This window comes from Lissotriton vulgaris, chromosome 8 (genome assembly GCF_964263255.1).
Source record: "Lissotriton vulgaris chromosome 8, aLisVul1.2, whole genome shotgun sequence".
Taxonomy (NCBI): Eukaryota; Metazoa; Chordata; class Amphibia; order Caudata; family Salamandridae; genus Lissotriton; species Lissotriton vulgaris.
The window spans coordinates 603,941,565-603,966,226 of NC_141696.1; the positions used below are offsets into that span (position 1 = coordinate 603,941,565).

General features: G+C 45.6%; 1 protein-coding gene across 6 annotated transcripts in view; it reads left to right on the forward strand.

Moving 5' to 3' along the window:
- The window catches only part of TBC1D23 (TBC1 domain family member 23), a 714,314-nt gene that overhangs the window by 480,086 nt on the left and 209,566 nt on the right, over positions 1 to 24,662 (forward strand). For 3 of the 6 annotated variants that reach the window (XM_086934463.1, XM_086934462.1, XM_086934464.1), the window contains exon 15: positions 18,158 to 18,202. The exons of the other annotated variants lie outside the window; for them this stretch is intronic. In XM_086934463.1, coding sequence (XP_086790589.1) covers positions 18,158 to 18,202 — 45 coding nt within the window. The remainder of the gene's footprint in view (positions 1 to 18,157; positions 18,203 to 24,662) is intronic. 6 annotated transcript variants of the gene reach the window in all.

A 24,662-nucleotide genomic window follows, 5' to 3' on the forward strand; every position in this document is an offset into this window, starting at 1 on the left:
TGTTGTGTTATGCTATGTTGTGTTTTGTTTTGTTATGCTATGGTGTGTTTTGCTATGCTTTGCAATGCTATGTTTTGTTATGTATGCTATGTTTTGTTGTATTTTGTTATGCTATGCTATGCTATGTTTTGTTGTGTTTTGCTTTGTTATGCTATATTTTGTTATGCTATGCTTTGTTTTATGTTATGTTATGTTTTGTTATGTTATGCTGTGTTTTGTTATGTTATGTTTTGTTCTGCTATGTTTTGTTGTGTTATGCTATGCTTTGTTTTGTTATGTTTTATGCTATGCTTTGTTGTGTTTTGCTATGCTTTGTTGTGTTATGCTATGTTTTGTTTTGCTACCCTATGCTATGTTTGTTCTACTATGCTGTGCTTTGTTTTGCTATGCTTTGTTAGGTTATGCTATGCTTTGTTTTGTTATGCTATGTTTTGTTGTGTTTTGCTATGCTATGCTTTGATGTGTGTTGCTATGCTATGTTTTGTTTTGTTATGCTGTTTTGTTTTGCTATCCTATGCTATGTTTTGTTATGCTATGCTGGTGAGGGTGTGAGGGTGAGGGTGAGGGTGTGTGAGGGTGAGGGGGTGTGAGGGTGAGGGGGTGTGAGGGTGATGGGGTGTGAGGGTGATGGGGTGTGAGGGTGATGGGGTGTGAGGGTGATGGGGTGTGAGGGTGATGGGGTGTGAGGGTGATGGGGTGTGAGGGTGATGGGGTGTGAGGGTGATGGGGTGTGAGGGTGATGGGGTGTGAGGGTGATGGGGTGTGAGGGTGATGGGGTGTGAGAGCGAGGGGGTGTGAAGGTGAGGAGGTGTGTGAGGGTGAGGGTGTGTGGGGGGTGAGAGGGGGTGAGGGTGAGGGGGGTGTGAGGGTGAGGGGGGGTGAGGGTGAGTGAAGGTGAGAGGGTGTGTGAGGGTGAGTGAGGGTGAGGAGGTGTGAGGGTGAGGGTCCGAAGTAAATGGTGGCAGGGCAGACATCATAAGACAGAGAGAAGAGACTTCGTGGTGACTGCGTTGGTCAGTTTCAGAATCAGGAGGGGCAGAGTCAGCACAGTCTGCGAGGGATCAACGTGTCTAGAGGCAAAGCATAGCGGATGTAGCATTACAGCTAGCAAGTCGAGTGTTTTCAAGCTGAGTGTCCATAGAGAGATGGCAACACAGCAACAGCATTTGAGGAGCAAGGCTACTGCAAACAAGCACGGTAGGCTTTCACTTTCGTCCAGAAAAAAAAAACAAGAAAGGTGTAGAGAACACCGAACAAAACAAGGCTTCCCTGCGAAATTGATGCAATGAAACCAAGCTCTCTGCATTGCTGTGGTGGGGGGAGTGGGAGCGCATTCCTTTGAAGTCTAATGCCAAGGTTCAGACAAATGGTGGTGTGTGATGTGCACGTGGGGGGGAGGGGGCGGGGGGAGCGGCACCTTTGAAGTCTGATGCTGAGGCACAGACAAACGGTGGTGTGATGTGGCTGGCGATGGTGTGCACGCGTATAGCTCATATGAACTGTACGCGATCCGCAGGCTAGGTAGACTTTTCTTTTCCACTTACTACAATCTGGCCTATTTATACCTGTGGAATATAATAGGCGAGACCTAACAAAGGGAGCAGTCCATTGCGCTTGTGTGACTGTCTAGTTCACTAAAGAAAAAACACTGTTAGCCCTAAAAACTTATCACGATAGGATAGCACAGTTTAGTAAGCAGTGTAGAGAAGTTTTATCCCAACAATTCGCCTTGAGTGGGTCCGTTCCCAGAAAGCCATTCAACAATCCACAGATCTCCTGCTTAAGGCCCACCGTCAGATTCTGCGTTTTTAGGTCTCGCTGAGCCATTGCGTTAGCAATGTTCGCGAGATATAAAGTAAGGGTTTTGGAAAGTGCTCCTAAAATGCAGATTGGGTACAGTGCATGTGAGCACAACCACGCGCATTGTGCACAGCTTCCATTTGCCACCTGACACTTTGCGCGCCGCGCTCAGCCTCTGCTGCCACACGCATTCAGCTCAGCCGGTTGCACAAGCCCTCACCCCCCATATGCTCGCTCGCCAATGTCCCTCCCACCCTTCCTTTGATCTCCGCTTTTCTTTGAACTTTCAGTGCGAGCTCTCACAGGCTCCTCTCCGCCCAATTCCTTTAATTGCCCTCCCCTTCCCACAGCGTGCGCATCGCTTGTTGTTTTCTCCCTGCCTGCTTCTACACAGCCCCTGTTATTGCCTTTCATTCGCTCAGGTGGTCACCCCTCACCGCTTTTCTCTAATACATGTTCTTTTCGGTGAGTGTCCAGTGCTCAGGATCTATAATACTCTGCTTGAACCCGGACCCCTGCTCAGTCCACGATGTGCTTAAATGCTTTAACTTTTCCCCGGTTTCCAACTTTCTGTGCAGCTACTTATATCAATAACTTTCCTGTGCTGGACTTCACTAATTGCTTTTTTTTCCTTTTTTTTTTGCAAGTTATTTAAGCCACTCCCTTTATTACATTACCCACGCTGCTGGCGTTATCCTTTCAATCCACTTTTTGCTGCTGTACTGTCCCTCACATTTTAGCAAATTAAGACGTTATGTGGGGCTGTTGGGGCAGGACGATGGTAGGTAGTTTTGCAAGTTATTTCACCCTTCACTCTTCACCCCATCTCAACCCATTGTAACCTCCTTTAGCGCTGTGCACCCCTTCACACACTCGCACATAGCTGACCATCGCTGCATGCTCTCTTCAGAGAGGCCAGGTATTGGATGGGCTTACATCAGCCGTGTGATGTGACTACAGGCCAGGTAATGTCCCCCGAGTGACTTGTGTTCCCACTATCTTTTCGCAGTTTGTGCCTGTTTAGTCCCCCCATGCACCCAAATGTGCTGCATTATACCGCATAATTTGTCCTCTTTTTATTTTTTATTTTTTTATACCCAACCCTGCCGCATACTATAGCCTAAGCCATCGTTGCTGCGTATTTATCTTATGCAACTAACAACCGTTGACAAAGCCAATAGACCCGACTTATTGTCAGTATGCTGCTACTCGTTGTATCATAAATCTGGATGCAATGACAGAAACAGCCAAAATACAAGTGGGGCAGCACACTAAGCTAAGCACTATTTATTTTATTTTTTGCACGTTATTTAGGCCACTCCCTTCATTACATTACCCACGCTGCTGGCGTTATCCTTTCAATCCACTTTTTGCTGCTGTACTGTCCCTCACATTTTAGCAAATTAAGGCGTTATCGGGCTGTTAGGGCAGGACGATGGTAGGTGGTATTGCAAGTTATTTCACCCTTCATCCCATCTCAACCCATTGTAACCTCCTTCAGCGCTGTGCACCCCTTCACACACTCGCACCTGGCCGACAATCGCTGTGTGCTCTCTTCAGAGAGGGCAGGTATTGGATGGGCGTGTCTCCTGTTAAGGGGCATCATTCATTCCAGTTACCTTACACAAGGTCACATTCATTTTTATTGTCCCGGGAATATTAGCTTATTTGTCCAAAACTATAGGATGTCGAGCGACTCCGTGACTTGAACCCGATTCCCAGTTCTAAAGCAGGGCTGGCCATTACACCGCATTCTGGGGTAAGGGGAGAGGGTCAGGCAATGCCACAAGGAGGCTCAGCTCGTCATGGGCTCGAGGTGCCAACAGGACCTGGGGCTGAGCCAAAGCTCCCCCCCCCCCCCCCCCCCCCCCCGCCCCACCCCTCTCGCTGAGCCGAGCCTGCCAGGACCTCTCTACAGGCCTCTGCTCTGCTGATGTGGACGGCATTAAACGAAGAGTGTACTGTAAGGTGATGCCACGAGTCCTCGCTTCCTTCCTGATGGCTCCGGGCACAAGGCGTCTCTTCTCCTTCTCTGTACATCTATCTACCGTAGCGCCTCGCTCTGCACACAGCTTCTTTCTCTTAGCGCTGCATGCTTCTAGCTCACTAAAGCCTCACTAAAGCTTGATGTTGAGTTTAAGCGCAGTGGAAGTCCATTTACAATAGTTGACTAGTTATCTTTAATTTGTTTATTGGTGCATTTGGATGTTAAACAGGTACTGCTAATAAGGTGAGATCTTTGTCCCGATGGTGTTACCATGAGTAAAAAAGGCAAAATAGCTAAGTAATATAACAAAATGTGTTGCATTATGCCGCATAATTTGCCTTTTCTTGCCATATAATTTAGCGGCATACTTTGGTCCATCACTGCCACATAATCCCAGTGGTCCTAAATATAATGTTCTAGTTAGACCACTATTTCTATGTCAGGAGAGTTTAAAAGCTCAGAAATAGACATATGCATACTTTTGTAATCGTCTAGCCTAAGGGCAGCATGTCGGGGTCTCGCACATGACCTATTTTGCATCTATTTTCTCACATTTCGGTAGTTTTTGTAAATACAGTTGGGTAATTTAGGTGGCTTCTGGACATGTCACAGCAGCTTCTTTTGGCATCTCAGGTATAATCACCCTTGGATCTCAAGAGGCTAACTCTCTGGTCTCACCGGAGGGTCACTTTATTATCTCACGTGAAGGTCATTTGAGGGTCACTTTAAGAGCTAACATGAGGGTTATTTTATTAAATGCTTTAGATTTCACAGGAGGGTCTCCATCAGCCGCCCAATTAATCAATGTACTGGAACACTGCTTTTTCCCACGTTGCGATAGATGCAAAGCGGAAGTGTGCCTGGGATTTATTGAGGCTTAACAGCAGTGCAAGGTATAACTCGGACCGACCGTCTAGGGGGAGCAGGGAGTCTGGAAGCACATGCTTCAGAATATGAGCATAAACTGTGTGCTCCTCGGAGCTGACAACGTTACGCTTATCTGCCCCCTCACCCGCCCCACACACAACCACACATACAACCACACACAGAACCAACCGTCAGTGCACACTTTCACCAAGCACAGACACCATCAGTCATCAGTGCACGCTTTCACCAGGCACAAACACCACCAGCGGTCAGTGCACGCTTTCACCGGACACAAACACCACCAGCCGTTAGTGCACGCTTTCACCAGGCACACACCACCAGACGTCCGTGCGTTTTCACCAGGCACACACACACAACCAGCCGTCAGTGCACGCTTTCACCAGGCTCACACACACCACCAGCCGTCAGTGCACGCTTTCACCAGGCACACACACACCATCAGCCGTCAGTGCACGCTTTCACCAAACACACACACACACACACAGTTGTCAGTACACGCATTCATCAGACACACACCACCAGCCGTCAGTGCACGCTTTCACCAGGCACACACACTATCAGCCGTCGGTGCACGCTTCCACCAGGCACACACACCACCAGCCGGCAGTGCACACTTCACCAGGCACGCACACTACCAGCCATCAGTGCACAATTTCTACAGACACACACCACCAGCCATCAGTGCACACATCAATTGTTAACGCATCCACAATTAACTATTGTAACAATAGCAGTATGGAGCACTTTACTTTTAAACATATTCATTTAAAGTGCAGCATGCCACCATTGCTACAAAAATAAATACACATTTTATTTGTCCTACAATTTATAGACTTTTGTTGCAATTGGTGTTGCAATATTTAGCAATGCCAATAGCTCAAACTTAATGCGAGACCTATTGCACAGTAAATGCTTGTTGATTTAATGATGTGGTACTATTTGATTTTGTTTATTTAAAAGCACATTTTGATGCAGACCTGTGTTTCTTGGTGCAAGGCTGAGTTTGCGTATTAGCATAGTATTCCTTTGAATATGATTACATTACAATTTTCTTCCCTTTTGTGCTTCATCATTCTATTAATTTGATTGGTTGAACATGCATACGGTACCCTAAAGTGTTTCGAGGTGAACCCTTCTTCAGGGCTTTGTTCTATATTTTTCATAGTTCTGCGAACAGATAAATTAGAACTATTTTGAGGTGAACTTGACAGATTATGGCACCTAAAAATAAAACTCAACAGTGAATACACCTCTGGAAAGAAAAAGTGTGTATTACATTCATGTTCGAGAATTTGATTAATCCATTCTTTATTGCCATCTTTTCACTAATGCAGTTATTGATATAATTTCATGTATTAGTGCGCTCAAACTGGACCAGGAGAAGCGCTATCGGCCACGGCCATAATCAAAAGGGTGTTTTCTTATGTTAGCATCCAATTAAAAGGGATGCTGTGTGCTATGGTATGTTGCTCTGTCAAACATTATTTATATCTAACCCTTTCACTGCAACATATTACCAAATTTCAGTTGAGTAACCATTCCAGTCCATAACCTTAGCACCTCCTTTTGTTCATGCCCAGATACTTAGTTATGAAATTCATGGTTCTTCCAGTCTTTCATGAACATGCACAAAGAGAGTTCCATGGTTGGTGGGCAGCTTCTCACATCTGCCTGTTTTATGTCCTAATTCAAAATAGATGCTGACATTTTTGTATTGTTAAAAGGTAAGTTCATTTCTGTCTTTCTTACGCAGTTGTATTTGTCTGTTAATAAATATTTTTTGTGATTGTAATATTGCTGGGATCTTCTGAGAAGCCTGTTATGTTCCCTTTAATTGTGCTGCGTTATTTCGAAGTTGCACAATACATTAAACTTCTCTCATTGCCGGTTGTGGTCATTTAATGTTCTCTGTTGGGGCACACACTTCTTCCTGATGGATTTGTTGCCTTTTGGTGTGCAGGGTAATCCGATCGACTTATAGCCGCAGATTACTTACCTTGGAGAATACCCCAGGCATTCGACTGGATCTTGAAAATCTTGAGCAGTACAGTACCTCTGTGCTTCGGAAGGAGGCACCGAACTGCACTGTCACTTCCAACGTGGTTGGTTCATAAATTTGTGGTACCTATATAGGCATCACCCCAGGTCGCTGATATGATTTCCTTTCTTTCATTGCCATCAGCATAAATCCGGAAGAGCATCCCAAGTCATTTTTTGACAGCTTTTTTCACCTTTCTGACTACCCTTTTTTAAGATGTTGCTTCCAATGTGCCTTAGGAATGTAGAGCCTGCCATAGGAAGTTATCTGCCTGTGACAGACTCCCACTTGGTTTTTTTATGGTGCATGGAGCTGGACTATGACCCCAAGGCCTCCCCTGACTGCTGTGCAATGAACCCGAAAGCAGTCCAGGAATGAGCATTAACGCTCCTGATCACTTGACAACAGACAACTATGTGCTGCTCCAGGTCCCGGTCAGGTGGAAATTTCCGGGCCTTAGATTATCTAACTGTTGTCAGGTATGTCACACAAGAAGAAAAAGAAGTTGAAGCTTTCTTCAACTTTATTGATCATCGAACAAGGCTTGGAAACGATGCAACCAGTCTAAGCTGCGCTCCCACACTTATTCAATGGAGCCAAAGCCTGGGTCTGCTCTGAGCCTCCTTGAATTTCTTGAAACCAGAATGACCCTGGCCCAACTGTAAGAATTCTGAGGCGATGAATCTCACGTTTGGGTGAATCGATCCCTCTGTAGCGCCTTCGGGCATCATGGGTTTGGAAGGTGCCTCCACTGGGATTCTGCTGGCTGGTTCGTCCTCGGATCCAGTCAGGCCGTTTGGATCTGTTCTTGGTTATGAAATGACTCTGGCTGCAAATCTACAACCTTCACCAGTGTTTGGTCTTGTGGGTCCATCCCCTACGCTACTGACCCCATACTTATTCCATACTAGAATAAGGAGCCGGACTAGCATGGTCCAACGTTGACACAGATACCAACCGGACCAGGACCTTCTGTGTTGGAGACAGTGCTTCCTTTTTCTAACAGGCCCTGTGAGGTTTTTTGCCTGGGATGAATCTGAGTATCCCTATTGTTATCCTGACCCCCCTGAGAAGTCGTTTACAGAGGATAACTGGTATGAGGAACTGGTTTATGCTAGTAGCCTGGACACCTCGCTAGACAGTGTGGCTGCAGAGGAAGGGGCTTCTTTGCCATTGTGGTGCGACGGGCGGCTGAGGTCCTTGACCTTACACTGCCCTCAGTAAAGGTCAAGACCAATGTTTTGATGGAGTTGCTTCAACCCAGGGCATCACACACAAGACTCCTCCTTCTCTGAAGCCCTCAACTGATACCAGCTGCGTCCATTTTAACACAGCCAGCAGACTCCCCAGTCTTTATGTGATCATAGACACAGCTTCCACAAGCCTTGTCGGACCCAATGGCAGAGATCTGCCCAGTCTGCCACCCCTGGCAATTTCTGCCTCCAAACCCCTTTAATGTACCCTTGCAGCATCATGGGCAATCAGTTGTCGGCAGGATCAGGCACCACCTGTCCCACTAGCAAGCCATAATAGCAGACAAGTGGGTGCTCCAAATTGTCCAGTGGGGTTACTCCCCTCTGGTCCCGGAAACACCACTGCATATGCCACCCCCTCAGACTGACTGACCGAGGACCACAGCTCCCTGCTGTAACTGGAAGTGCAGTCTCTTCTGGCCAGAGGAGCCATTGAGAGGGTGCTGACGTTGAAAGTAGGTCATGGTTGCTATTCCTGCTACTTTCTAGTGCCGAAGGACAGGCCTTTTCTCTATACTAGATTTACAACCACAGCCACATCCTGACCTAGAAGAGATTAAAAATGCTCACATTACCTCACGTATCTTATAGAGACTGCTAGCCGCAGATTCCTTAACGTAGAATTATCCCCAGCCGTGAGACTGGATCTGGAAATCTTTTGCCACAGCATCCCTGCGCGCCGGGGGGACGGCACCACATGACTCCGCCCTGATGTGGTCCGCGTTCGTGGCGTCAGCGAGGATACATAAGTCTCACCCCAGCGCGCCTACGTCAGTTTTTTCTTTTTTCCGCGTGCAACGCGGATCCGGATTGTGTCCTTGCCTGTTTTCAGGGCTTCTTTTCTTTTTAACGCTTTGGTGTTGTGGAACAGTGTGCGAATGCCTTCGGGCTTCAAGATGTGTACCTCTTGTGCACGTCCCATGTCGGCGACGGACCCTCACCCGATGTGCATGTGGAGCGTGGGCGAGCACCACAACTCAACGGATTGCGACGCCTGTCAGCACCTTAAGCCTAAGTCACGGCGGGAGCGCCGGATGAAATTGCTGTCGGCCCGCTTGTCCAGGTCTGTGTTGTCCCAGCGTCCGTCCCCTCCCTTGGAAGCAAGGAGCCGCCGATTCGGTCTGCGACATCGTCCCTCGCCAAGGCCCCAAGGCGGTTGCTCACCGACTGGTAGGTCCTTCAGTTTGTCTCCAAGGCCCTGTCCTCCTTCAGCCGAGGGCGCTGGTTCCCCTCTGGAAGTGCGCCCCCGCTTGTCGCCTTCCTACCCGCCGTTTCTCGCTATTGGGGCACCTAGGGCGCAAATGACAGCCTACACTGTGGCTCTGCAAGCTTCTTTGGCCCCTCCTCCACCTTCTGAGACGTCCGCAGATCCATTGCCTCGCGCAGGAACTTCGCAGAGTCAGCGTCGTCGTGGTCGTCGCCGCCGATGGCGGCTACGGCTTCGGCCCCACGCCGAAGGTTTCGTCTTCAGGTCGTAGGAAGGTGGTGCTGTCGAGGTGTAAATCTTGGGGGCTCAACTCTTCGGCGCCTGGCAACCCTACCTCGCCGCAAATCCATACGGGCTCCCTGTGGTTTCGCATGAGATTGCTGGGACTCCGGGCTTGCCCACGAGTCCCCCTGGGTCCTCTGAGCAGGTGGCTGTCTCGCCAGAGGCCGAGCCGGCGCCGGGAGCTTTCCTCCCCTGCTCTGGCAGAGTTACGGGGGGAGGCTGGGACCTGGGGTGCCTTCCCGAGTCCCTCTCAGTCCTCGACGCGAGCGGCTGCCCCTTCTGCGTTCGATCCCGCGCCTTTTTGGAGCCGCTCCTTCACCATACCGGCGTCCACCCCGCCCTATTCTCCTGGAGAGCACATGGTGGCAGAGGTCGACCCGGAGCCGCAAATGCCCACTCCGGCGCCGATCGACGTCGAACAGGTGTCTGTGGCGGACTCCACTGAGCCGTGCCGGCGTCGGCTCCTTCGGTCGTCTCCTGAGGTTCCTTCCTCTATGGAAGTCTGTCATCTGTTGGTGTCTTCCTCCCCGGAGACAGGGAGCCGCATTGATGCCTTTTCACCGGCATCTTCCAGGGAGGGCTCCTCAACGTCCCCACGGCCTAAATCCTCGGATCCTTCTCTCGGTGGCTCGCGGCGGGCTTTTCCAGCGGCCTCTCCATCTTCCCCTGAAGCCCCTCAGGTTCCGCACTCATCTGTGGATCCCCCACTATTCCAGGGCTGGCCGCTTCCCCCTGGTCTTGGGACGGACGGCTCAGTCTGCAGCCGTCGCCCACGGAGGAATTACTTTCTCCTCCGCGGCGCCCTACAGAGGCCAGTGTTGCCTTTGTTCGGGCTATTTCCACGGCTGCTGGCATTCTGCGGATGGGTGAACCTGTCACTCCATTTCCTACAGATAACCTTTTGGAAGTTCTCCAACAGGGCTTTGGTGGACGGGAGCTATTCCTTCCTTTTGAAGCGTCGCTCCACAAATCCCTACTGGGGGCTTGGGGGCGCCCTGCCACGGGTGATCCGGTGCCTCAGCTGCTCCTGCATTGCCACCATCCTGCTCCGCACAACCCAGTCTGCCTTTCCTTCCTCCGTTCTACTCAAGGTTCTCTTCTACGGATGGCTTTTCCGTCCTTGCCTGTGGTGTTGTTTACTCCGTCTCGAGAGGCCCAGTGGTTGGATTCATGGGGGGGAAACGTCTTCGCTTCTTTCAGTGCTGCCTTGCCGGCGCTCCACACTCTGTGTGTGTTGGCTAGGGCTACTTCCAGCCTGTGGGACTCTGTGGAGTTCCTTCTTTCTCATGTCTCCCATGAGGGTGTTCGTGCTGATCTGCTGAGCCATGTGTTGGATGGTAGTTGGCCGCGTTTATTCTTCCTGCAGTCTTGGATGTTGCCGATGCTCTTGGCCGTGCTATGGCCACTTCTGTGGCTCTTAGTCGCCATGCTTGGCTGCGTGATGCTGTTTTTCCTGAAAATTTTAGGGGGCGTCTGGTTGACCTGCCCTTTGATGGGGTCCTTCTGTTTAACACTCATGTGGACTCCGCCATTCAGCTTCTCCTTGCGGGGCTCGGTCCCCCTCCTCCTCCATAGGCTGGTTTGTTCATCCTCTGGGACTTGATGGGAGGTGTTATCCCACTTGCTCCTGGTGTTTGGAGTGACCGATACACTTTCCGTGTGGTTTGCTGTGCCTTCGGGGTCCCTTGGTTGGCCCCTCTCTTCAGTTGGCTGCTGATTCAGCCCTTTTTGGCAGGAGTGTCCTTTTGGCTGATTCCTAAGCCTTCTATGGTTTCTGCTGCAGGTTTTATGGTTTTGTTCTCTGATGCAGGATTGTTTCACTAAGAGTGGTTCCCATACTTTCTTTGGGACGTGTCATACCCTAAGTTGGGTACTTGTAGCTACTGTATAGCTCTGTCTTACGCTAGGAGGGTGTGGACTCCCTTTTGCGGGTTCCTCGCTTTTCCTGGTGTCTCTGTATTCCGCTGGTGCAGTTTCTTGGTCTTTAACTGGGCGTGGCTTTGCCATCTACGGCGTTGTGCTGCGGTGTTTTTGCCCTTTTGTCCGCCGTTCGGCCTGGTCCTCTGTCTGGTGTTCCAGAAGGCATAATTTCCTGTGTTGACGGCTAGGTCCGTCCTACTTGTTTCTCCTCTTATCTTTTGGCTGGTCGCACTTCTTCATGGAACGGTTCTGTCCAGAGCGGGCTCCTTCTAGGGGTCGTTTGGGATTTTTCTGTCATTGCCCTTATTTTGAGCCCGGCGTGGTCTGGGCGTTCGGTTTCATGGCGCTTGCCAGCGGCCAGCTGCGCCCGCCTGCTCTTCTGGTCTGCGGCCGGGGGCCTTGGCGTGCGCCATGGCGCTCCTGCTTCTTGTTCTGCTGGTGCCTTGTGAGACTAAGTCCTTCTTCTCACGCCGGCCTTTATTGACTGAGATGCCGTTCTGTCTTGTCTGTTGACTTCAAGCTGTGATAGGTTCGGCTGCCCTCTTCACTGTGTGTGTTTTCCGGTGGAGGGCTTTGCCTTCGGATCTACCTCTTCTCCTTGGGGTCTTGGGGTGGTTCTTCTTCCTGGGTACCCCTCTGCGTTGCCTGTACCTCTGGGGCTTCTGGCGGAGGTCCCTGGTACCTTGACTTGGCTTGGTGTGCACTGGCCTCCTTTCGCCTTGTCCTTGCTTCCTCCTACTCGGTGGGGGCTGGGCTGCCTCTCTTGTGTTCATAACACATTCCCTGTGGGGCTGGTGTTCTTCCAAGATGGTGAGGTTCTCTTCTGCTTGGGGGGACTGGGCTATTCTCCCTGTGACTCATCCCCTTTTGGGGTCCTGTGTTTGTCCAGGCTGGGGAGATCCTCTTGCAGACCCTCCTTCCCCTTGGGTATGGCTAGGGTATCAATTCTATGTTAAGGAATCTGTGGCTAGTAGTGTATCAGATGTATGAGTTACTTACCTTAGATAAGGATGTATCTGGTAGAGACGACTCTAGCCGCAGATTCCTTCACAACCCGCCCTTCCTCCCTGTTCTGCGAGAACCCTTCTTTGGTCTTCTGCACTCGCCTGCCTCCGGGTGGTTGTCTTATGCGAGTGCCCCCCCCCCACCCCCCCAGGGGGTTGCTAGTCTTGTTGTTTGCTCCATTCCTTCCTTTCTGGTGATTGGTTGATGATTTCATGGGTACTTCTGCGCCCCTGCATCCTGGTCTCCAGTGTGGGGTTTGCTTGTGCTCTTCTTCCTTTCGTTGCTTGCACTTCTGACTCCTTTGCAGCCCTTGGGGTTGAAGTCCCTTGGTTGGGTCTCGACCCTTAGTTCTTTTCAGGAGATGTCTCTCCCTGCTGGTGTTGTCTGAGGATGAATTGTCGTAGCCCTTCCGTTCTGGCCTTGGTGCTTTCTGCCCCCGGGGGGGGCTGTTTTATTTGTTTGCAGGCTTGCTTTGCAGTAGCTGTGCTCTGTTCTTTCTTTCCAGGACTTTTGGTGCATAGTGCCTGAATGGTGCTGTTCCTCACCATTCGTTCTTCCCTTTCTGTTTAGTTGATTTTTTTCGCACACTGTTCCCGTATTCTCACAGTTTTTGTTTGTGATGGCTCTGCGTTGTGGCGTGGAAAAGTTCTCCAGATACATTGTTACCGAAGGTAAGTAACTCGCACATTGTGTGCCCTGGAGACTGGATGATAGCGCTTGATTTTCAGGACACATATGTCCATATACCTGTTGTGCCAGGTCCACAGTACACTGCAGTTTGCAAGCCCTTTCCGTGTGCTGGGTACCACTTTGAACTTACCCGCCTTTCGAGTGTTCACAAAAGTGATGGCAGTGGTTGCAGCCCATCTGGCGAGGTCAGGGGTCCCAGTCTTCCCCTACCTTGATGACTGGCTTTTGAAGGCAGGCTGGTACCAAGCAGTCCTGGACCACCTCCACACTACAGCAAACCTCCTGCGTTCGCTTGTGCTCACTATGGGTTCACTATAAATGTGCCAAAGTCACACCTGACTCCCTCTCCGATGCTCCTTTTCATTGGAGCAATTCAGGACACAGTGCAGTTCCCCACTATGCTCCAGAGTGGCGAGTCCAGGATTTTCAGACTCTGATTGAAATGTTTGAGCCTCTATCCGGGATTTCAGTGAGATAGACTCTGAGACTTCTGGTTTTCCTGGCCTCCTGTATCCTGCTGCTAAAGTATGCTCACTGGCCTATGCGGGCCTTGAATTCTCAGTGGCCAGCTTCAGGGGAATGACTCCGACCTAGTCCAGATATACAGTGGTGGGTAATGACCTGCGGTGGAGTCTGTGAGAGACCCCTCTCTCACCCCGATGTCACATTGGTGACAGATGTGTTGCTTCTGGGTTGGGTAGCCTTTTGGTAGAGGTGAAGATCAGAGGACTTTGGTCACCAGTGAATTCTTGATTCCGCATTAACCTGTTGGATTTGAGTGATTCACTTGGCTTTGAAAGCTTTTTTTCCATCCACGAAGGGTAGGGTGGTTCAGGTGTACCCGGAGAACACCATCTCGGGATGGGGTCCTGGACCCTGTGCCAGGAAGCCGTGCACCTCCTGGATGTGGCTTGAACATCAGGAAATGTTCCTGGTTATACAGTATCTGGTGGGAACTCTTAATGCTAGGGTGGATAAACTCCACCATCCATGCCTTGTGGATCACAACTGGTGTCTCATCCGAAGGTGGCGTAAGATCTTTTCTGTAACTGGTGAGACCCTTGGTTAGATCTTTTTGCCACTGCCGAGAATGAGCAATGTCAGTGCTTCTGCGCATTAACCTTTCCAAGGCAACTCTTTCTCTGAGATACATTTCATCTGAAGTGTGGCTTGCGACTCCCTTATGCTCCTAGCAAACACTCAGCCTGCCAGGAGTGCTGAAAAAGATCAGGACAGACCAGGCCCAAGCCATACTAGTGGCTCCTCATCGGACATGGAGAGTATGGTATCCAGAACTCATGAGCATGGGTCCTCGATCAAGCTGCCCCTTCAGGAAGATCTCCTCTTGCAGCAACTGTGCATGGTTCTGCACCCGAGCTTCTGCACACTCCGCCTTCATGCTTGGACATTGAGCTGCAGCTGAAGAGTCTCTTCGATCTCCCTCCAGAAAGTCTGTGAGGTCATCTTGGCAACCAGTTGTCCATCCACAAAGTCGTTATACAGCTGTCGTTGGGACTAGTTAATGGCTTGGTGCATTGAAAAACATGTGAACTCTTTCTGCACCTTTGTGCAAATTGTTTTTGTTTGATGTGTCGTTAGCCCGGCGAGGCATTGCTCTGGCCACAGTTAAAGGGTACCTTGAGGCCGTCTCTGCTTTTTTAGTTACCAGAGCAACCTACCCTGTTCAAGTCACCCATTGTGACATGTTTTCTGAAAGGACTTCAACATGTGTCCCCCCCCCCCCAAAAAAAAATCTTTCTTTATGCCTCAATACGACCTTAATTTGGTTTTAACATACTTAATGTGTTCACTCCGTGAACTCACACATAGCTGTCCTGTAAAACTTCTGACAGTCGAAGGCTTCTTTGTGGCTATCCATCGGCCAAGAGGGTCAGCGAGTTCTTCTTCCCACACAAACTGGTTCTCCGCACCCGTGCCTCTTTTTTGCAGAAGGTTGAGACACCTTTCCACCTCAGCCAAAGCATCACACTACCAACGTTCTTTGCTCCTCCTCACCCCTCCAAGAAGGGGAGGGATTCAATTGCCTGGACTTGAAAAGAGCACTGACTTTCTACATATATCGCACCAAAGATCACTGGGTGAATGGTCAGCTCTTTGCTGGAGTCACTGGAGCAAAGAAGGGGAAAGCATTGCAGAAACTAACCATCAGCCATTTTCTATCACTGGTACACTTCAGGAGAAGTAACCATGCGCTTTGCAAATAACATTATTAGTGTTTTTATTTATTTCCAGATGGATTATACTCTGTATTGAGATTTGCCTCGCATTGACCAAGAAGCAACCCTGAGTACTGGCAAGCTCATTTCAATAGAGCCAAAGCTGGGACCACTCCATTGGCTTGAAAAGGCCCCATCCTGGACATCTGACAGGCTGCGAAGTGGACAACCTTGTACGCTTTTATCACTGCCTTGATGCTCAGGTCCATCGTGAAAGGCACTTTGCCTATTCGGTCCTCCAGGACTTTCTAGTCTGAGCACAGTTAACAGACCCTCCTGCAGAGCAGTATTGCTTTCGTATCTGATCCTGTAAAGAAGCGTTTGTCACCACGCTGGGGTGGTGCTTATATAGGCACCATGAACATAACTTCAGCGTGGATGACACCTCTGTGGAGCCATCAGTGCCACCTTCTGGTACGTAAAGGTACTGCTCTTGAATCTGCAGCTAGTCTTTACCAAATAAGGTATTTTTCTTTTTTTTGAGTTTTATAAAGCGCAAACTAGACCCGAGACATTGGGTATCAGGGCGCTTTACATGGGCACTAGTTTTGTTACACAAGGACACATTCATTTTTGTTAGGCACGGGGAGATGAAGTAATTTGCCCAGAGTCACAGGATGTTGAGCGTCGTTGCCGAGACTCAAACCCGGTTCCCCAGCTTCGAGGTCTGCCACTGTAGCCGTAAGGCTACATCCTCTCCCCTATAGGTATTAACAAATATAAGTAACTTGTTCCTTTCCTCTATTCCTATGCTATATGAGTTATATTCCCCTGTCTTTCCTTGCCCTTAGTTTGGGGAGTTGACGCTTTTGCACTTTGGCCCTAATTTATGCTTCTTCCTTATTACTTCCTCCTCCCTTAATTCTTTTGAGGGTTCTGCTACATTCTTTATAGCATTTTTCTGGTAAGGCTATCCCTGGTCTAGTGGTTCATCCATCGAGTTGGAGATACCTTTGATAAGACTCACCATGCTGCTGAAAAGATATTTTCTTTGTCCTACCCAGCAACTATGAAAAGGATGCAGAATCAACAGAAGACTGCTACAATGTGATTGAATCCTCAATAAGGTGATAGTTGCCTCCTTTCCTAATGGAAGCAAGATGCAGCTCCCAATGTTGTATTCCAAAATGTTTTTCCATTTCTCAGCAGATTACTGTGATCTTAAGCCCTAAAGTGTGTTTCATTCTTATTCTTCCTGGGGTAAAAACATCATGGATAACTTCACACAATAAGCCTTTACATGGAGAATCGCATCCGTTGGAGATGGGGGAGGTGTCACTAATTAGTTGACTATTTTTCGAAGCTGTTCCTGTGACTCCGCCTTTGGTGGACGAGAATGGGCAGAGTATTAATAGTCACAAACACTCTCTAATTAGGCCTCCTAATTACATTTCAGACGCACGTTCAAACTCCACAAAAAATCCATTAGCTCCCAATCTTCTAGCAAAGAAGACCACTTACATAAAAATGTATCTTATTCCGTGGCACGTGCACTTCAATCGTTATTTGACCAGCCTTTCTAACCCGCATACCCCAAGGAGAGAACTTCACTCCTCTATGAAAGGACTACTGACTGTTTGCAAGTGCAAACCTGAGATGAGCGATCGTTTGAAATACATGGAGCAAACAGTCAAATGTTTCTTATGAACCTTCACAAGACATTAAGCAAGAAATGGATATCCTGCATTTCAGTGAACACATTTTTTTGACTAGTTAATTGATTAAAAATATTTGTGACATTTTGGATATAACAATTGGATGCAATAAGTAAAATCGCTGCTTATGTTATTTATAACGTCATGGTTCATGGCATGAGGGATGCATTAGGGGATTGCAGATGCCTACCATTCATAGCTGATGAATTTCAGTATTTAGGTTTTAGATGATATCCGTAACATCCCTCCATTTGTAGTTTTAGAGGAGGTTCCTTTTTTATTTTAAGTGCACAGTAGTGTATCTTCTGAATAAAAAATATTAACTTACCTTTAACATTTTGTTCAGTGATGCATATATATATTCGCAAATTTGTGCATATTTAATAAAAGAGCCGCAATATGATCTATGTAGTTCTATTCAGACCATTAGTTTGTATATAAAAAGAGTTTTGTTTGTTTCATTGATAACTTTTTCATGGTTTGACAAACCCGGACAAAATGTTCCCATTCCCACTGCTCCCTACTTCTGCCCAACAAAAGCCAGTGTAAGGGTGGTTTAGGATTTTTTTGTGCAAATTGGTCGAATAGTGAGTAAATGTGAAGTGGCAACACCCACTATTTTCCTTCAATGCTAACTGGCATTTTTGGCTGGCAGCAATGTGGAAGACACTGGATAGAATGACACGAGACTTGGTCCAGAGGATTAAAAGTGATCAGATTCAAAATCGTTTTTATCGGGTTGGAGAAATCTGTCAAACAGTGTTTGTAAGTGTAAAGATATTTGACAATTCTTCTGAATGAAATCTGAATCTTACCTTATACTTGGATTCCCTGCTTGGAGTTAATTCTTCTTTGTTTACTCTAGCAGCTTTTAGGACATTTGAGGAAATGAACATGCTTCATGCCTTGATTGGTAAATTACTTAACACTAACAGACCAAAGGGATAGCTTGGTTGATTACTAGAAAACAAGTCAAAAACTAAGAAAGAAACTCTCCATCATCATTACCTTATTTAAAGACCAGGATTGTTTTTTTCTTTTGGTGTGTTGTTTTTTGTTTGTTTTTTGTACCAAATATTTATTTATTGAATGATTTTGTTATCTTATGTTCCTTAAGACTCGTATGCTCCATGACTGTTTTGATGTACTTACATTTTCATTGTATTCTATCCTTCTGCCTCAATGTGATGTATAGAATGTCATTGACTCTCCCGTGGCCAGACAAAGCAAATATGGAGCGGTAAGCCAACTTAAGGGGCACTGCCTGATTCAAGCACTTTCGTCTGTAGTTAAGCTCACCATTGTATCGCTTCTAAGCATTGGTTTACCAACATCATCCGAGATTCTTTTGAAGATTTTCATGTCTAGTCAACTGATGGTTTTTCGAAATGCCCAAACAATATACACTAAATAATTAATAAAATAGAGTAACTCAGAAAGCCCAGGAATAAGCAATTCTATGTGAGTGAATATCTTCCGTGAAAAATTGGATTGCCATACGATTCAGATTATTTTTAGAAAATCACACAACACAATAGAATGTGATACTTTCCATTTCATTTACATTCCTTTCAGTTAAAAATGTACAAATCCAGTTCATTTTCAGGTGATAATTCCTGTAAGTTCACATTTGTATTGAACTATCTTTTCTAATGTAGAACATGTCTTCTTACAAATGTCACTCACTAGTTGAGCGTAACGTGTTCACTTTTTAAAAAAGAATAATAATGAGCAAATATTTTCTCTATTGTACTTTTAAAATAATATATATTTACTGAAAATTGTCAAATGAACAGAGACCTCGTAGCTTACTCGTTTCACATTCATTTACAGTTGTTAATATTTTCTCCTCAAAAAATGTCTTAATTATGAGACCACATTCTATGTGCCCCTACAGTTCTGACTCACAGAGTAACCACAATGCCACATTGGATTAATATATGCTCTTCATTGGATTTAGCAAACTCACCCCATAAGAGTAAAAGAAACTGCATCATTCCCCTTGATGTACATGGCCTCCTTATTTTCATGCTTGCTAAAATCTAGATGGGCCTTTATTTTGCAGTCATCTTCAAATATTCTCTATGCCTGGCCTCTTCTGAGTGACTTCTAACTTCCATTTGTGCTTTTATTTCTCCTCATCTAACCTTCTAAAATTTTAGTTGTGGCAGTTGAAGACTTACTTATTCCTTTCATCATACTCTTAATAGTGCAACTATTACCTTTTGTTTTCTGTATTCTTTGTCAAGCTGTTTAGTGCACAAATTAATGGACACTTGTTGGTGTTAAGGGACAAAGTCTAAAACCACTCTATCAAGGTGGCAGGATTTCAATCCTTAAACCAGACTGCATTTTGGGGCAAGATTATTGTATTCAAATGTCCCCCTTAGATCCAACAGGGTGATTTGAAAGTTGGGTGGACCATTCAAGGCATCTTTGTTAAACACTCATGAATCTACCAACCCACCCTCCCGTTTTACAAGATGTGAGCATACCAGTCTGAAAAATAACAGAAAATGGTGCATATGAGAGCCGCCTCATCTGTCAAGGCTACTAAAGAAAATTTGTTTCCGATCCTATTTATCAGACCTGCTTTCATTTATTTTAAAGACTTCAGTGCATTGACTAGGCTTTCCTCAAATCTCATCCTTATCAGGATTGTTGAGATTTTTCATACCAATGAAACGTTGGCATAGATATAGGATAGGTAAGGAGACTCATTCTTATACTAACATTTCATGCATCACCTTCTCTGCTGTTCTGACGGCCCTCAGCTACCATGAAAGAAAATATTTTTCGGCTCACTCACAGAAATTACTTTGTTATTTCTTCACATCTTCATTTTGAGATGCCGCCTTCTTTATGAAGATGTATTTTTACACGAACTATGTGCAGATCTTTATTGGGGACCTTAATACCCCTTCCACTTTAGTCCTAGCTTGTCTAATTTTCGTATTCACTGTTAATTTGTGAATTGGTATAATATATAAAAAAATATTTCTGCAAAACTTTTTAAAGCATATCTTGGTTTTAAATTGAATTTTACTCCAATTTTATCAATAATCAAATCCATTAAAGATTCATAATTGATCAATACATGTATGGAGTATTTCTGGCTGGCTAGTACTCTATATCTATTCAATGCACTTCATAATAGATGCAAAAACAATGTCTCAATAAGGAGTCCACTGTTTCAGGTAGAGTGGCACATAGTTCATTCACAAAACAGCATATAGGAAATGGAATTCGTTGGGACAGAATCTCGTAAGGTAGTGACTGTATCCAAGAGACAATTAACTGGAAGCGCTGATAGCAAATGAAAGGTGACTGATGTCAGTGAAAAATTGCCTTGTTCTTCATGTATTTAGTTATTTATTTTAGTACTTGTATTCAAAGTACTACATTAATCCATTAATACTTTTCATTTTCAAAAGACCTCTTTGCTTCACCTTTAGGGTTAAAGTTGTGCCTGCCCCTCAATATATGATGCACTCATTCTGATTATGATGCCTTCTCTACTTTGAAATATGTAATAATGGTTTTAATTAAGGAACTAATTGATGAGGGAATTTTAAATCATAGAGCAGACGGAAATTCACGTGTCCCATGTTGACCTCTGATTGACCTCATGCAGATGTTTTGTCATCATTGCTCTTTATGGCTTTAACTTGCCCAGACTCTGCTGGCAATCGCTTAAAGATTTTATGAAAAACATTCCTTCACTTCCTGAAACCTAAAATAATTCTTATTTTCACATTTGACCTTGAATAGATGTTGATGAACAATCGACAGACGTCTTTTCTTTCTATCTGCCTTCTCTCTCGCACAGTAATAAAGTGACCCTTCGTCTACAACTCTAATGTCTTAACATCTGAAAATCTCAGTTACAAATACCAGGCTTAGAGCTCATTGTCTTTTATTGGAATGCCTAACATATCATACATCATGTTTTAGTTACTAGCTGTCATTTATCCCCTTGATACATTAGCGACCTCATTTTCTTTTCACTTTCTGCTTCTATACACCACTCGAACTGTAACAATAGCATTTGATTAAATATGGAGTTCAAACCTGTGCCTGCCTACATGGATGGAATACAATATAGGTATTTATAAATGAGCCAGTTGAAGCTTTCACCTCTGTTTTACACTCTCTAGTGTGGGCGTTGTTAATGGGCCTGTATTTTCTGATACTGCTACAGTTGTAGACCTTCTGCCCTTTACGTTAACTAGCTGTTGAAGGTAGAGTGTTGCTCCTTGTCTTGCTAACAAATAAACAGACATAATTTTCCTTTGCGTAATTACTTTACAGTGTTCAAAAGAAAGAGAAACCAAGCCATCTTAAGGTCCAGTACAACAGAGCAATTTTCTGTCCCGTTTAAACGTCTAAGGAGACTGATTCCAGTTAGACAGCCATTTTTTTACATTTTGCTAGCCATCCTTAGTTCACAATATTGTGCCTCAACGATTACCATACTTTACTGTGGCTCTCTCATAATGAAACCTGCAGGTCTGCGATGAGACCTTGCTTTTCACCATCTTCTGGCAAGATCCCTCACGTCACGTGGTTGAGCCAACTTGTATTGTCCAATGTATTTCTTAAAATTCTGTTCTCACAGTTCCTTTTTAACCTGAGTGCTCCTCCCTTTTTTTGGATAGGTTATTGGAACAATATTAGCTATAAGACACGCCATACCCTTCCAACCAAATTTCGAGCGCCATCTCATACAGCCATAATGTAATGATTAGATTCCTGTCTTGTAGTTTGTTTGGATGTAAGGTCCTAATCTTTAATCGTCTGGAATTTTCTGAGAATCTTCAGCTTCGTTGAGGAGTAAATACACATAGGCAATATACAAAGCATCTGCAGGTAAACCCTTTCTCCTCCAGCTAGCATACTCATCTAGGAAACCATACATTAAAAGAAAATTTAAAGGGTTCGATCAGTTGAAATTCTTTCTCGGACCGTTGGTGTTACCGATGCTTAAGGTCATAACAACATTCCAAGTTTCTTTAATACAGCTGAAATTTGGAGGTGTTTTCCTAACAAAACTAACTGCTTGTTTCATGTTGCCTTTAATCATTGTACTAACTGTAATCAATTGCTTTAGCACCTTTTTTTCTTTGGCATGTAGGTTGAAGAAAGTTCACTTAGATCAAAATGTTACATTACTACCTTTTCCTATTGTGACTACAATGAAATGTTCACTCTAGTTTTTAGCGCCTACGTTACTTTTGTCTTGGACATTTTCATGTTATCCTCTAAATTTGTGTCAGTGTAGGCCAGGAGTCTCCAACCTTTTCTGTAGTAAAAGCTACTTCTGATCAGTGAAAATCATTGTGAGCCTCTGAAGGCCAAGCCATTCACAGCTTTCTTACCAAGAATCCCCATGCCCAGCTTCATTGACTTTAAGCCTACGTTCCACAGAGCCAGATACTTTGGTTTGAACAAAATACTTTGACTGGGGCCATGATGACAGTACTGCAATGTTTGTCAGTGAGAGTGTGGTCCTTGGGGATGTATTAATGTGTGCGTATGAATGAGTTATATGTGTATGGGTGACTGAGAACCTGTGTTGTATGTACTTGTAGCATAGGACATAACCTTTGCCATATATGCCACTTTTACATATATAGCACAAACAAACAATTAATTATAGGGGAAATTTAAAGTGCAGAAATATGTTTTGCAAAAAAGTTCTAATATGGAACATTTTTCTGAACTTTAAATTTCACCAACTTAAAATAAGGCTGTATTTTTCACTGATACATATGACACCGTGTCTACCAGCCACTTGGAAATATGCCTGCTGTCTGGAAAGATGACACTTTGAAATGTGAGAAAATTACACTGAAGAGTTAACTTAATGTTTATATGGATTCCATAAAACCCCTAATTTAAATGTTCTCACATTTCCAAGTTTCACATTTACAAACCGGAGGCATCTTGCTTCCAGTGGCCTGTTGACACATTGCTGTATTTATAGCCAACAAATACAGCCAGCTGTTTAAGTAGGAGACATTTAAAGTGAAGAAACATGCTTCATGAAACATTAAAACGTAATTGGCTTTAATCGAAGTATTTTGCTTCACTTTCAATTTATTCCATTTAAAAACTATTATGTTATGTTATGTTATTTAAATTTGTAAGGCTCACAGCTACCCCATGGGATTTCTCAGCACCAGCCTGGTAAGGAAAGAACGGAGGAGCAAAGACGTTGAACAGCCAATTTTTCAGACATCTGCAAAAATTCCCATAAACTGTTTCTTTTCATAGTGAAATGGGAAGAGAATTCCACAGGGAGGGTCCTAGGTAAGCAAAGGATAGACCGCGCAAGCGCATCAATCTGATTCAGGGAACAGTGAATTTAAACTGAGTAGTGGAACGGCGGAAGCGTGAAGGTATACAGGGTTGAACTAAGGATTGCAGATATTGAGGGGCTAAACCAGTTTTGAATTTGAACATGTAGCTCAAGGCTTTGAATTTGATACGAATCTCCACCTTTAGCCAGTGAAGGTCGTGAAGAAAGCCTGAGATAGAGGCAGTCTTAGGAACCTGGCGGAGCAGTCTGGCAGCCGTGTTTTGCACCACCTGCAATCTTTGTGTCACATCTTTTTTTGAACCCAGATATAGGACATTGCCGTAGTCCAGCCTAGATGTAACAAGAGCCTGGACTACTGTTCTCTGAGTAGAGAAGGGTAGCTTGCAAGGAATTTTATTTACCCATTTAAGAATGGTAAAACAGGTTGAGGCCACCTTCGTGACCTGATGTTTCATTGATAACTGATCGTCGATGATAAAAGCCTAGGTTACACACTTGATAAACAGGCTGGGGTAAAACACCCATTTCCAATGGCCATTGCTGGGGACCCCAAAGATCTTGTTTTTTCCCCTAAGATCAGAACTTCTGTTTTTTCTCCATTAAATTTGAGTAAATTATCTTGCATCCAAGACGCCATCTTCCTCAAACCAGCCTGGAGAGTCGATGATTCAAATTCCTTCCCTGCAGAGAGGGAAAAGATTATCTGAGCGTAGGAGAATATAGACAGCCCTGCCTCTTCAGCAACATCTGCCATCGGGCGAACATAAACATTAAACAACAGAGGGCTCAGTACAGAGCCCAGGGACACTCCATATGGGGATAAGTGGGGCTTAAAGCTGGCTGTGGAGGAAAAAACCTGAAACTTATGGTTAGTGAGAAAGGAGTTAAGCCATTGGAGCGCTAGGCCCTCAATACTCAAGGATTGTAAAGCTTTAAGCAACACAGTGTGTGACACTGTGTTGAATGCAGCGCTCAGGTCAAGTAAAATAAGGGACCCCATGTCACCAGTGTCCAGTCAGTGTTGTAGCATTTCACTGACTCCTAAAAGAGTTGTATCAGTTGAAAACCCCACTCTAAAACCTGATTGAGAAGTGTGTAGGAAGTTCTGGGACTCAACAAAGGAGGATAACTGGGAATTTACATGTTTTTAAAGAATTTCAGAAAAGGCAAAAAGCAGTGAGGTCGGTCGGAAGTTGGCAGGCTGTGAAGGGTCAGCGTTGGCCTTCTTTGAGAGGAGGAGAACCATGGCATGTTTCCATTCTGGTGGGGCTATTCCCTCCTGTAAGGAGGCATTGAGGAGTCCCATAGTCCGCATAAGTGAAGGAGACTCAAGCTGCTTCAGCACAGAAATAGGGAGTAAATCGAATGGAGAGCCAGA